This window comes from Myxocyprinus asiaticus, chromosome 16, assembly GCF_019703515.2.
Source record: "Myxocyprinus asiaticus isolate MX2 ecotype Aquarium Trade chromosome 16, UBuf_Myxa_2, whole genome shotgun sequence".
Taxonomy (NCBI): Eukaryota; Metazoa; Chordata; class Actinopteri; order Cypriniformes; family Catostomidae; genus Myxocyprinus; species Myxocyprinus asiaticus.
The window spans coordinates 31,289,062-31,304,097 of NC_059359.1; the positions used below are offsets into that span (position 1 = coordinate 31,289,062).

General features: G+C 38.6%; 1 protein-coding gene across 1 annotated transcript in view; it reads right to left on the reverse strand.

Annotated features, from left to right (window-relative positions):
• The window catches only part of fhod3b (formin homology 2 domain containing 3b), a 276,595-nt gene that overhangs the window by 71,197 nt on the left and 190,362 nt on the right, over positions 1–15,036 (reverse strand). The window contains exon 6 of the mRNA XM_051721466.1: positions 249–343. Within this exon, the coding sequence (XP_051577426.1) occupies positions 249–343 (95 nt within the window). The remainder of the gene's footprint in view (positions 1–248; positions 344–15,036) is intronic.

Below are 15,036 nucleotides of genomic sequence, written 5' to 3' on the forward strand. Positions count from 1 at the left end.
CCAGCGTTCGAGTACCGCATTATGCTGTTTTATGCTAAGCTTGTAAGCTCACCTTGGTAGAAGTTCTCTGGCGCTGTGGCATGTGCGTCAGTGTAATGACACACATTACAAAGGTTCTGCCCTTCACACCAGTGTTAAAGCATTACAACTTTTTTAATTAATCGCATGTGTTAACGCATTAATTCTGACAGCTCTATGTGAAATACATACAGTATATAGTTCACACTGTATAGTGAACTGTACTTTACCTTTGATCCCACCAATGTATAAAGCCACTGAACTGTTTCATTGTGTCCAATAAGCCCGTTCATTCCATCCACATACAGCATGATCTGTCCAAGAGCTAAAAGAGAGAAAGAGAGCAGAAATATTAAATAGATTTAGCCAGAATGATTTTAAAGTTAGTGTTTTTATCAATTTGTTATGTGGTTGCTTGGGTGTTTTGGGTGGTTGTTAAGACAAGGGGTTTTCAAACGGGAGTTCAGGGACCAACTGGTGGCCAAGTGGATGCTAGGGGGTCTGCAGAGCATTACAGATAAAAAAGAAAAAGCAAGAAAAAGCATATAAAAAAGTAAAAAGTAAAAAATGGAACAAATTACCATTTTATTCTGCTTTTAAAGACTACAGATTTGGGGCCTGGGTAGCTCAGTGGTAAAATACGCAGGCTACCACCCCTGGAGTTCGCTAGTTCACTAGTTCAAATCCCAGGGCGTGCTGAGTGACTCCAGCCAGGTCTCCTAAGCAACCAAATTGGCCCGTTTGCTAGGGAGGGTAGAGTCACATGGGGTAACCTCCTCGTGGTCGCTATCATGTGGTTCATTCTCAGTGGGGCGCGTGGTGAGTTGAGCGTAGTTGCCGCGGTGGATGGTGTGAAGCCTCCACACACGCTATGTCTCCGTGGCAACGCGCTCAACAAGCCACGTGATAAGATGCACGGGTTGATGTCTCAGACGCGGAGGCAACTGGGATTTGTCTTCCGCCCCCTGGAGTGAGGCGAATCATTATGCAACCACAAGGAATTAAAAGCACATTGGGAATTGGGCATTCCAAATTGGGAGAAAAAGGAAAAAAAAAAAAAACTACAGATAAATTTGAATTGAAAATGTTTTCCCCCATGTTTATACATGTAACATTACTCTAATAGTGGAGAGAAAAGAGATAAGCTGTCAACATAATTACAAATGAAATATTTTCCAGATAATATTTTTTATATTTTTTTCTTAACTATATTACGACAATATAAAAGCCAAATATTTAATAGTGGAAACAATATGTTGTTTTTATAATATCAGGCTTACTATTTTTCTCACATTGTATAAATGGGTCTTTATACATGAAAATATAATACATGAAAATATATAATTTTATATTTAGGAAGGGGGTCACTTGCAAGAGGATCATCATATTTGGGGGTCCTTGGAATCAAAAACTTGAAAACAAAATTGGCAGGTTGTTCTGGATGGCTGCTTAATTTTAAGTCAAAAGTCCCACAGACTTGGATCTCTACATTCTGGTCTTTAGACATGGTTTGGGTCCCTCCATCCCGTCTATTTTTTTTTTTTTAAAGATACTGTATAGTGATACTGTATTGAGGACAGAAGGGGGGACGTGAGCAGGACACGTCACAAGCCGCAAGATCGGAACTCGAACCTGCATCACCCACGTGACTTAAGCACCATGCCTCCAACATGTTTAGGTCACACAAACTAACCAGCTCGGACCTCTGGGAGCATTTATGTGCATGAGCATGTGTGCTTGTCCTATTGCATGTGCACACCAGTGATAAACCAGTGTTTCCATTGTCTTCATAAAACATCTCCATCTCTCAGGGGAGGTCTGCTAGTGTCTCATGGAAGGCAGAGCCATGCCAAAGTATACAGCTGAAACTATTAAGAAACTGCTTCAAATTTGAATGAACTCACACACACACACACACACGTTGGTGCGGCTATCCTTATGAGGACTCTCCATAGACATAATGATTTTTAGGCTGTACGAACTATAGATTCTATCCCCTAAACCTACCCCTAAACCTAACCCTCATAAAAAACTTTCTGCATTTTTACATTTAAAAAAAAAACATTGTTTAGTATGTTTTTTTTTAAGCAATTTGAATTATGGGGACACTAGAAATGTCCTCATAAACCACATTTATAGCATAATACCCTTGTAATTACCAGTTTGTACTCTAAAAAAATGTCCTCGTAAACCACCCAAACCCACCAACACACACACACACACACACACACACACGTTGGTGCGGCTATCCTTATGAGGACTCTCCATAGACAATGATTTTTAGGCTGTACGAACTATAGATTATATCCCCTAAACCTACCCCTAACCTAACCCTCACAAAAAATGTTCTGCATTTTTACATTTTCAAAAAAAACATAGTTTAGTATGTTTTTTAAGCGATTTGAAATATGGGACACTAGAAATGTCAATTGAAACATTGAAAAACAATTACAAAATAGTGCAGATGGACCGTTTGTTGTGAACGGTCCTAATGTGCTTTCAAGTTGGAATAATCGCAATTAAGCAATGAGCGCACAGGAAAACCACCACAATGTTGTAATTATCAGCTGGAAATTACGGATTTTCTTTTAGCCATGACTTTCCAAGTTGAGGGCGTGTCAAGTAAAGAATCATGGCAGAATCAAATTGGATCATAATAAGTTGCAATTGTGAAGGCTGAATGTACAGTTCAGTTTGTATACATTTTGTGTACTAATGCTTGCTAGAAAATGGTACTGGCAGCACAAGCTAAGAAAGTCTATTGTCTTTTATGGGTGAGAGAGAGAGAGAGAGAGAGAGAGAGAGAGAGAGAGAGAGAGAGAGAGAGAGAAATTGCCCAATGCATCCATTTTTTTTCTGACCAGAATCATGTAAATCACACAAATTACAATTTCCGAACTTGTAAGTAGGAGCTTCCCAGGAGGACTACAGGGCAGCATATGTTCAAGCTGAGAGACTCATTGGACAGGCAGGAGTCATAACAAACAGCTTCACATAGCAGGGTCTAAGCACACACGCACACATAGTGCAGTTTAAATATTGCTTTTGAAGCCTGAAATCTCAGCCTGTGTGGCAGTGCAGTGGAGAAAACATTTGAGCAGCCTGATCCACCCAAGCGTAACATGACTTCCATTTGTAGCAGGACACATAAAGAAGGTCATAATAAGAGCTCGGGGAACGCTGTTGGAGTCCACTAAAATCACAGAGCTTCCATTTGACAGAATGAGCTAGTGGAAGAAATAAAACTGAATGCACTGACAGAGACAAGGGTTGAAGGTCATTGTGACCAGCTGAAGAAAGATTTCTGACTTCAACAACGGTTTATACACTTATCTGTAGTCAAGAAAGAAAGAAAGAAAGAAAGAAAGGATGGATGGAAATGAGTGGATGGATGATGGATGGATGGAAATGAGTGGATGGATGATGGATGGATGATGGATGGATGGAAATGAGTGGTTGGATGGATGGATGGATGGATGGATGGATGGATTGTGAGACTACAGCATTCTCTTCTGTTTATGGTCAACAGATGAGAAGGCCATTTAAGGATTTCAAACCATCATTCAAACTAGTACAATCATTTAGTACAAGGGTGTCTGACCTGAGGCTGATATGGTCTCCTCATGCCAGAGAGTTGAAAGAAAGATGAGATTTACTGGACAGCTCACACAATGAGCTTTTTGATAAATAGCATACCTAAAGCCTGACTACTCGGACAGAGTTTTTAATATGGAGTCAAATAGCTACATATGCTCCCCTAAAACTGCCAACATACACACTTTGCATTTTCCTTATAGAATTTCCATTGAATTACGTCAAATGTTCTTCAGTGGAATTGGCGAGAAACACATTATTAAGACATTTATACCCATGCAAAGGACCAAAGTGATTAATGACACATGCTAATTGTTTGATGCCAATAAGTTAGTGATAATGTACATTAAGCAAGTTATTGCCATTACTGCAAAACAAACTCCGTTCAGGGTGATCACGATCCTGCATCTTTATTGTGAATAAAGCATGACTACTCACCAATCAGCATCCAGGACTGGAACTATCCGTTTTATAATTTGCGATTTTAACAAGCTGTATATTATACTGCTTATTACTCCACTACTTACCAAATAAATAAATAAATTCAAAACACTTTAAAGTAAAGTGTTTAAATTATTTTATTTAAATTAAAGTGTTAGGAAAGACATGACACCACAGCAGCACAGTCTGGTTGACAGGGACAATGGCCAAATATATATTTCAGCAGTCGATATATCAAATATTTGACTGTAGAATGTCACGTCTTACAACAATAAAGTATTCCAGATAGCTGTGTAATAAACAACAATTAAGAGTACACTGTAAATAGTAGTAAACTGCAATTGTTACCTTAATGAGCTATTTCTACTTGATCTAACCATATTAGTTTTGTTGGTGTAAACTAATGCAGTGGTTCTCAGCTGGTTTTGCTTCAGGACTAAGATTTTACATTATACATCACGTGGCGACCCAACTTATTAAAAAAAATGTAACCTGTATTTAATATTGCTTGGGTCACATTTTCTTTTTTCTTGCACAGTTTTGTTCATGGTTTTCAAATCAAAGGGCATGTATCATGGACATAATTTTTGTTGTTGATGTTAACAACAAAAGATACAGGAAGTTTTCTCTCCACCCTTTTAAAAGTTGATGAGCCAATTTATTTACATGAGCCTTTTTAATTTTATTTTCTAATATCAAACATCATCCAAACAAAACATACTGTATATTATACAGAAGAAAAACATTGTGCATAATTTGTCCATAAGTCTTGGAGGTCCAGACTTCATGTACTTGCCTTATATTTACAGTGCAGTGCCATATAAGCACATGCAAGATCATGGATGGCTCCTCTTTACTGGGGCTAGGTCAATGTACTTAGTCTTTCTAAAAAAATTAATTATAGTATATATATATATATATATATATATATATATATATATATATATATAAATAGTAACCTAAACACATTTAGAAACGTTTACTACAACTGACACAGTTGTAATAAAAAATTAGGTCAAATAGATTCCACCTAATAGATAGTTACTATATCATTTTTGTCAAAATAGCACAGTTACTGTTACTATTGTAAAATCGTGATTAATTTTAGTAAGGGTGATGATGCATATTTTGAAAAACCTTTATTTTGGTGCATGCGCAGTGTCTCTTTACCTTGTCAGTGCTGTTTATAATGTCAGGGCTGTCTAACAGTTTGAGAGGTTTGACTTCCTCCTTAGCGCTTTAAAATAGAAAATTCAATTGGTTCAATTCAAGAATTCAAATGATTGCTTCAATGTTGTGGTCTGCGGTGCGATATTGAGGAAGCCCAGTTGACACGCACACACTCCAAAGATACAATGAGCAGAACATATCATTGCCTCGAGTGGTTCTGTGATGGTTCGTACCACACACTTCTGTGAAAACCAGGCTTCAATCGCATCACATTTTCAGATGAGAAGCATATGTAGTGCTTATAAAGCGCTGAACGTGAGATGAATATCATTACATTTGCCTTGATGACAACTGGGAAAAATCATTTATATCTTCTGATGCAACACTCTGACATTAAAACTCCATTAGCAACACTGCTAAACTTTAGCGTTTTCTGGCACCATCTGCTGCATACAGCTCCGAATTTTACCAGAAATAAATCTTTTTATCTGGATCAGAGCCTGCAGTCTTGCCTGCTGCCAGGTTCCCAGAGAGAGAGAGAGAGAGAGAGAGAGAGAGAGAGAGAGAGAGAAGGAGGGAGACAGAGCGGTGACCAAGCTGAACCCAGTCTACTGCTTCTGCCATCCTCTATGTCTTTCCTCCACATGGGAGACTGAGGAGTTGTGAATGCACCACACGCAGGCCAACATTCCCAGGTGCAGCTGTCTGGTGTGTGGAGCTAGCTGTTGGAGGGACTCTTCATCTTTTATCAATCAGGGCTAATTATTCAAAACATGTCAGTGACAACATTCCACACGCATTTTTTTCTTTTTCAAGTTGCAAAACTACTATTAACAAGTCCCTTTAAAAAAGGAATCGTTTACCCAAAGAAGAACATTCTGTCATCATTCACTCAACCCCATGTTGTTCAAAACCCATATGACATTTTTTCTTCTGTGGAACACAAAAGGAGGTGTTAGGCTGTATGTTATTCTCAGTCACTGCTTACTGTTATTGCATGGAAAAAAGATGTAATGAAAGTGAATGGTGATTAAGGATAACATTCTGCCTAAAATCTCCTTTTTTGTTTCATGGGGGAGAAAAATTAATACAGATTTGGAACAAGATAAGGGTGAGTAAATGGTGGCATATTTTTCGTTTTGTTTTCTGAAATCTTACTATTTCTACCATTTTTCTACGAGTGGTCCGTCTTATCCACCTATACTGTCTCTGGTGTTGCAATGTTTCCCTCTGAGGTTGTCAGAGTAGCTCATACACACATTTCACTACATATGAGAGCAAACCACATCACAGATTTTTTGTAAAGAGCTGATTAACCCTGTGGACAGGCAACCAGGGTGTTCATTTCTGGTCTCTCCTCAGCACTTACAGAGAGCTGCTGAGAGACAGCTGAGAGATGTAATGAGCTGTTCTTCATATGTTTCATAGACCAGAACATTCCACAAAGCTCCCTGCAGGATCACTTCACTATACCGGCTCTTAGTGAGAGCACATCATATTAAAGCTTGGGTTAACAAGAGCTAAACCAGGCTAATTCAGGTCTAAAAAACATGAAATGATTAGCTTGGTTGAACTGTTATGTTTGACACCTTTATAACAGCCTGAGATTACTAATAACTTATACTATTATGGTATGTGGAATGTCCACTGTTTCAAAATTATTGCTTTCCAATAAAAAGTCATCATATACTATATAAGCACAATTACAATTGAATAAATTACACAATTAAATGAACATTTTATTTCTGAATGTCTAAAGTTGTATACGGTCCGGTCTCAGACTTGAGTGTGGTCTCGAGTCCAAATATATCCAGAGATTTTCTTAGTTGTAAAGGTTAAAATTAAAAAATATTGAACATATTCACTTTCCGGTCTTGATTTGGACTTGGCTGTCTTTGGACTCGGACTTGATAAGAAACATTAGATTGGTTATAGACCAAGGCCCAGTTGCAAGAAACCTCTTACATACTCGTGCGCCCCCGAGTACACATGCGTGGACGTTGTATTTTGGCTTCGCTATACGCAACGCATAATTTAAATTCATTTAAACCGACAGATCTCAGTTCAGGAGACTCTGTGCTGTCAGTAAAGGGTTAAACTTTTCGGGGTCATGTGAAAAAAAGTAATTCACTAAATAGGGAGCAAGGGAGCATCCTAATGCTCTCTATGCAACTAAGTGAATTCCCTCCTAAAATCCGACCTAAAGTTCAGTTTCAGGCTGCAGATGATGTTTGGACCACTCAAAATGTTTGGCAGACATGGGACAATAATCAGTACATAGATTCAGAATTAATTATATTTCTGATGTCACATCTGTAACGTCTCAAAACATGAATAACTAACACTCCTGATAACATAATAAACAATAATAAAAAAAAATAAAAAAAAATCTGGCTGTCCATTGTTTGGTATTATTTAAAATGCCACAACTTTGTACCACTGTCCACATATGTTGCCATTCATTTTTAAGAAAACTATTTGCTTGAGAAATTTTTGCAAGCTTATTATGTAGGTGCTCCTAGTTACAGATCAAAAAGGGAAATGGAAAATGCACACAGTAGTCACGGTCGGGTCTCAGGAGGATATTAAGAAAACCATTAGTCATAATTGTAAATGTATTGTCACTATGTTTTTTGTTTTTTTATTTTGTTTTAAGGGATTTATTGAAACTGGCAGTTGATCTTGACTCAGGCTTAAACATTACTTTTGTTAACACAGCCTAGCCACAATGAAAGTGTGCAAACAACATTTGAAATTGGCACTGAATATAGTAATATGTAACAACGTGATTTAAGCACTAAATCCCCTATTTCCCCAGCATTTTTCACCACTCAATTATATGAAGTTCAGCATTTCTCAACTATTTGATGCTCAAGCGGTCAGAGCATCAAAAAGTTGAGAAATGCTGAACTTCATATACAGTGCATCCAGAAAGTATTCACAGCGCTTCACTTTTTCCACATTTTGTTATGTTACAGCCTTATTCCAAAATGGATTAAATTCATTATTTTCCTCAAAATTCTACAAACAATACCCAATAATGACAACATGAAAGAAGTTTGTTTGAAATCTTTGCAAATTTATTAAAAATAAAAAACGGAAAAAAAATCACATGTACATAAGTATTCACAGCCTTTGCCATAACACTCAAAACTGAGCTCAGGTGCATCCTGTTTCCACGGATCATCCTTGAGATGTTTCTACAACTTGATTGGAGTCCACCTGTGGTAAATTCAGTTGATTGGACATGATTTGGGAAGGCACACACCTGTCTATATAAGGTCCCACAGTTAACAGTGCATGTCAGAGCACAAACCAAGCCATGAAGTCCAAGGAATTGTCTGTAGACCTCCGGGACAGGATTGTATCGAGGCACAGATCTGGGGAAGGGTACAGAAAAATGTCTGCAGTATTGAAGGTCCCAATGAGCACAGTGGCCTCCATCATCCATAAATGGAAGAAGTTTGGAACCACTAGGACTCTTCCTAGAGCTGGCCACCTGGCCAAACTGAGCGATCGGGGGAGAAGGGCCTTAGTCAGGGTCACTCTGATAGAGCTCCAGCATTTCTCTGTGGAGAGAGGAGAACCTTCCAGAAGAACAACCATCTCTGCAGCACTCCACCAATCATGCCTGTGTGGTAGAGTGGCCAGACGGAAGCCACTCCTCAGTAAAAGGCATATGAAAGCCCGCCTGGAGTTTGCCAAAAGGCACCTGAAGGACTCTGAGACCATGAGAAACAAAGATTGAACTCTTTGGCCTGAATGGCAAGCGTCATGTCTGGAGGAAACCAGGCACCACTCATCACCTGGCCAATACCATTCCTACAGTGAAGCATGGTGGTGGCAGCATCATGCTGTGGGGATGTTTTTCAGTGGCAGTAACTGGGAGACTAGTCAGGATCAAGGGAAAGATGAATGCAGCAATGTACAGAGACATCCTTGATGAAAACCTGCTCCAGAGCGCTCTGGACCTCAGACTGGGGCGAAGGTTCATCTTCCAACAGGACAACGACCCTAAGCACACAGCCAAGATAACAAAGGAGTGGCTCCGGGACAACTCTGTGAATGTCCTTGAGTGGCCCAGCCAGAGCCCAGACTTGAACCCGATTGAACATCTCTAGAGAGATCTGAAAATGGCTGTGCACTGATGCTCCCCATCCAACCTGATGGAGCTTGAGAGGTCCTGCAAAGAAGAATGGGAGAAACTGCCCAAAAATAGGTGTGCCAAGCTTGTAGCATCATACTCAAAAAGACTTGAGGCTGTAATTGGTGCCAAAGGTACTTCAACAAAGTATTGAGCAAAGGCTGTGAATACTTATGTACATGTGATTTTTTTTCGTTTTTTATTTTTTATAAATTTGCAAAAATTTCAAAAACTTCTTTCACGTTGTCATTATGGGGTATTGTTTGTAGAATTTTGAGGAAAATAATTAATTTAATCCATTTTGGAATAAGGCTGTAACGTGACAAAATGTGGAAAAAGTGAAGCGCTGTGAATACTTTCCGGATGCACTGTAATGAAGCTCCACTTCAGTGTCAATCCCACAATCCCCAGTGCAAGCCTGCTGCTGTAGGAACTGTTTAAGTAAGGAGTCATTTAATATTTAACTTTCATCCACGACTTACAGTACACCTAGTACATGAAGACAAGAAGTCTTGCTCTAAGGCAAAATGTTGATAGAGTTCCTCCCTTGTAGGGTTCAAACCTTCAAACTTGCAGTTACCAGCCCAGAATTTTAAATACCAGAATTTAGGTCAGTGTCAGAGTGTTAATGTATAGTTAGGCTTACCACATCTGTGCCTGTATTGATTGTCCCTTGTTTTATGCTGTTGTCTTTTATTGTTGAATTGTTTTGTGCAGCCATTTTGGCCCAGTCTCTCTTGGAAAATATATTTTTAATCTCAAGGGGTTAACCTGGTAAATTAAAGGTTATAATAAAAATACTAGCCCACACTTTCAATCTTTTCAAGTGATCAATAAAGTCTATCAAGCAGGTGGTCAATGTGGACTCCTGTTCCTGATGGCACGCTGCACGAGTGTTTGTAGCTTGCTAGTCTGCTTAGCATTGCTTATTCTTATTCTTACATGTTCATCGTTTTATCCTTTGCCATTTTACCACATGCTTTGGGTTGTTCCGCTTTTCTACTGTTTCATCTGTGTGTATTATACAGCGCACACCAGTTTCTCTCGTTTTGTTCTTTTTCTTTTTTCCGTTTTTTTCCGCTTATCTACATCTTGTGTCTCGACTGCTTGTATTAATTTTTCTCCACTGTGTTTTACATGGATTATTGCATCAATCTCAAACAACTGCTGATTAGCAACCACATCGATCTCAAACCCTCGCCACTCAAGAACAACCATAACAATAACAACAAACAATTGCGGTAAGTTATGGCATCCGCTCATGTTATTGTTTCCTGCATTACATGCCACATGTTTACATTAGCTTCTTCTGTCAGCAGTGAGGGATTCACATGTGATAAATGTAAGGAATTAGACAGGCTGACGGAGAAGGTTAATGAGCTAGAAGCACGCATCTGAACACTAGTGGAGGTCAGTGAGAAAGAGAAGCCGGAAGATGCTGTTTTGGATGCGGGTAGAACAGTGAGCAACACACACACTTTGGTTCCGGCTCTAGAGCCACAGCAGCAGGGCGATTGGGTGACATTGGCAGCATACTTGCTCAGCAAAGTGACATCACTCTCCAGTTCCTGTTAGGGTTTCCAATCGATTCTTCCCACTCAGTGATGCACCCACTGAGAATCATGTTGAAAGAGCCCTAATAATTGGTGATTCTATTGTAAAGAACGTGGTAATAGAGACTCTGGTATATGACATCTGATAAAATTTACAAGTGCTATGATAAGTAATGATAAATGTAGATTTTCTAAAATTGTTATTCATGTCGGCACTAATGATGTCTGGCTTCGCAAGTCAGAGATCACTGGAGATAATATTAAAGAGGTGTGTGAATTTGCAAAAACGATGTCAGACACTGTAATATGTAATATGACGAGGTTTATAGTAGATTAGTGTCACTGAACAGCTGGATGTCTGAGTGGTGTCTGGAGAATAGCATAGGATTTACAGACAATTGGAAGAGTTTTGGGGGTAGACCTGACCCTCTGCTAAAGAGAGATGGACGTCAAACCTCCAGGGAAGGTGCTGCTCTCCTCTCTAGTAATTTGGCTCATAGTCTAAATAATGATAGTATTTGACTAACTGGGGCCCAGGTAAGGAAGCAGACTGATTAATCCGAACATCTGCTAGCTGCCTTGAGCCGTCAGATAGGTCACATAAACCTCAAAACATAGAGACTGTATCACCTAGATATCATATAGAGACTTTGTCTGTTCCCCGAACTACCAAACACAAAACTCTCACTAAAATATTTAGAAAAAATATGATTAAGGTCAAACTTGAAAAAAATAAAAAATGAAGATAATCATCATATAAAGGCAGGGCTACTAAACATTAGATCTCTTTCTACCAAAGCACTAATTGTAAATGAAATTATTACAGATCATAGTTTGGATGTGCTCTGTTTGACTGAAACCTGGCTTAATGAATATATTAATTTAAATGAATCTACTCCCTCAGGTTATTGTTATAAACACGAGCCTCGTCTGAAGGGTCGAGAAGGAAGTGTTTCTACAATTTACAGTGAAGTTTTTGGTGTTACTCAGTAGACAGGATATAAGTTTAAACATTTTGAACTAATAATGCTTAATATGACACCATCAGATATAAATAAAAAATCTCTTTTATGACACCATCAGATATAAATAAAAAATAGTCTTTTGCCCTTGCTACAGTATATAGATCATCCAGGCCTTACTCTGTTTCCTTGGGAATTTGCAAATTTTCTATCTGATCTAGTAGTTAATGAAGACAGAGATTTAATTGTTGGTGACTTCAACATTCACATAGATAATGAAAATGACATTGCGATTAGCATTTATTGATATTCTCCACTCACTTGGAGTCAAAATGTGACAGGACCATCTCATCACCATAATCAAACGCTAGATTAAATTCTGTCATATGGAGTCAATGTTGATACTATAGAAATTGTACCGCAGGGCGATGACATCTCAGATCATTACCTCATCTCTTGTTTGTTGCGATCAGCTAATGTCACTCAATCAATCTACACCACGCTATAGTTCAGGTAGAACTATTCTTTCAACTACTAAAGACAGCTTCACTAATAATCTTCCAGAATTGTCTCACATACTCAGTAAGCCAAAAAATCTAGAAGAATTTGATGAAATAACAGAACATATAAATACAGTCTTTTCTAGCACTCTTGAGAGTGTTGCCCCCCCCCCTTTGATTAAAGAAATTAAAGAAAAAAGCCTTGCACCGTGGTACAATGATCACACTCATGCTCTCAAGAGAGCAGCTCGGAAAATGGAGCGCAAGTGGAAGAATACAAAATTAGAGGTATTTCACGACTGCGTGGAAGGATGGTGTCTGTAGCAACAGACAGGCTCTAAAAGCTGCCAGGTCAGCATATTTTAGCAAACTCATAGAAAATAACCACAACAGTCCTAGGTTTTTATTCAGTACTGTGGCTAAATTGGTTCAGAATAAAGCATCGACTGAACCAGATATTCTGTCACAGCATGATAGTAATGATTTCATGAATTTCTTTACTGATAAAATAGAAATAATATTGGAACTATGCAATCAACTGTCACAGCACCTCACAACAGTGTCTAATAATTTTGCTCACGAGCAACTTCAATCCTTCACTGTCATAGTTCATGAAGAGCTAACAAAATTTATCAAAAAATCAAAAGCCACAACATGCATGTTAGATCCAATACCAACTAAGCTCTTAAAAGAGGTATTCCCAGTAATCTCAGAACCTCTTCTTAATATTATTAACTCCTTGCTATCCTTAGGACATGTCCCAATAAACTTTAAAATGGCAGTTATCAAACTGCTTATTAAGAAGCCACAGCTTGATCCTGGAGAATTAGCTAATTACAGACCAATTTCAAATCTACCATTTATGTCAAAAATACTAGAAAAGGTAGTGTCCTCGATACTATGTTCATTTCTAAAGAGAAATGGAATATATGAATAATTTCAGTCAGGATTTAGGCCTCATCACTCTACAGAGACTGTACATATCAGAGTTACAAAGATGGCGCTGAGAGATGATGACAAACTACAGCCGATGCTAGCCAGACATCACTTCAGTTTTTTGACTCAGAGGATGAACTGATGCCAACTCCAACTGTAAGACATCGGATACTTCATATGCCACTGCCTGAACCTTGGACTTAGAATGGACCCCACCGAACCTCACTGAAATAACCTGCAGGTTGAACTGTGATGCACCTCATCATTTATCTCTGCCTGCATCACCTTTGTCTATTGATGGACTACACTCTTGAAATGGAATACATAGACTATCATTTAATTGCCAACAAAAGCCTTAATCAGCCAACTAACAAAGGACAATGCATCTATGTAAACTATGTACGGATGGACTTCAAAGACATTAGTAATTAATCTTAAAGTTCATAAAAAATCTTTTCTTTTTCTTTTTAAAACACTGGACCTTAACGCTTAATTTACAAATGTAAAACTATGACTTGCACTGCACACAAATAACTAATATTGGCATTATCTTCATGTTTTTTAGCCAGAGGGGAACTGGCCCCCACAGTGAGCCTGGTTTATCCCAAGGTTATTTTTCTCCATTAACCAACATCTTATGGAGTTCTGTGTTCCTTGCCACAGTTGCCTTCAGTTTGCTCATAGGGGTTCTAAATACAATTATTATTTAATTATTTAATTTCTATACACATTTTACAATTATATTTAATCAAACTACACAAGATCACTGTAAGACATTATAGATATTACAGTTTCATTTTTTGTTTTGTTTTTGCAAATGCATGATTTCCTATAAAGCTGCTTTGAAACAATGTGTGTTGTGAAAAGCGCGAAACAAATAAAAATGACTTGACTTGACTTTGGGAGGTCCAACAATGAACTACAACCCCACTCCTGTTCTGTCACCTCTATCTACCCTTGAATAAAGCACTTAAGCTGAGGCTGCTGTCAGGAATGTTTTACACCTCTGTTGGGACACAGTGCAGGTATTCCTATCCCTGGTGCAAGTAATTACTGTGGCTGAGTGGAAGGAGAGGCTTAAACTCTAGCTTCTTGAAACCCTCTGTAAGCCCTCAATCATGGCTTTCTCCATGGTTGGAGATCCCCTGTCTGTTTCTCAAAGGTTTTATATTGGTGGTCCACAACCTTAACCATTAGTTACCACCACTCCAACCCATGTTATCATGCATAGTGAACAGAACTTGGCAACATTATATTTTTTCTCTCTCTTTCTCCCTACATTCTTTTCATTTGCTTACCTCGTTTGTTTCATTTACATTTCAAATTTCCCCTAGAATTGGGTCAGCCAAAATGTGGGCCTGTCTGTCAGCATACTACATTTATTTTTATAGGAATAAAGGCCCCTTATCAAGGTCCCACTCTCCAAGAACAGCAATGGAACCTGTACTCACTCAACACATTTCTTAATCCAGCAAAACGAAACCTGGTTCAGTTATTGGTGCTGTTATAGCCAGGTGTATTTCTTGTGTTTAACCACAAAATAGTAACACTCTGCAAATGTTTCCACAGAGAAAGAATGTGGCCTCTCTCCCCCACCGGACATGACAGCCGGAGCAGCAGTGGTGGTATTTTTAAGGGCAAACTGATGACAAAGAACGTAACTTCCCTTCTTGTCTGATTGGGTTTTGATTTAGTTTAGCTGTTTCCTAATGAGACAG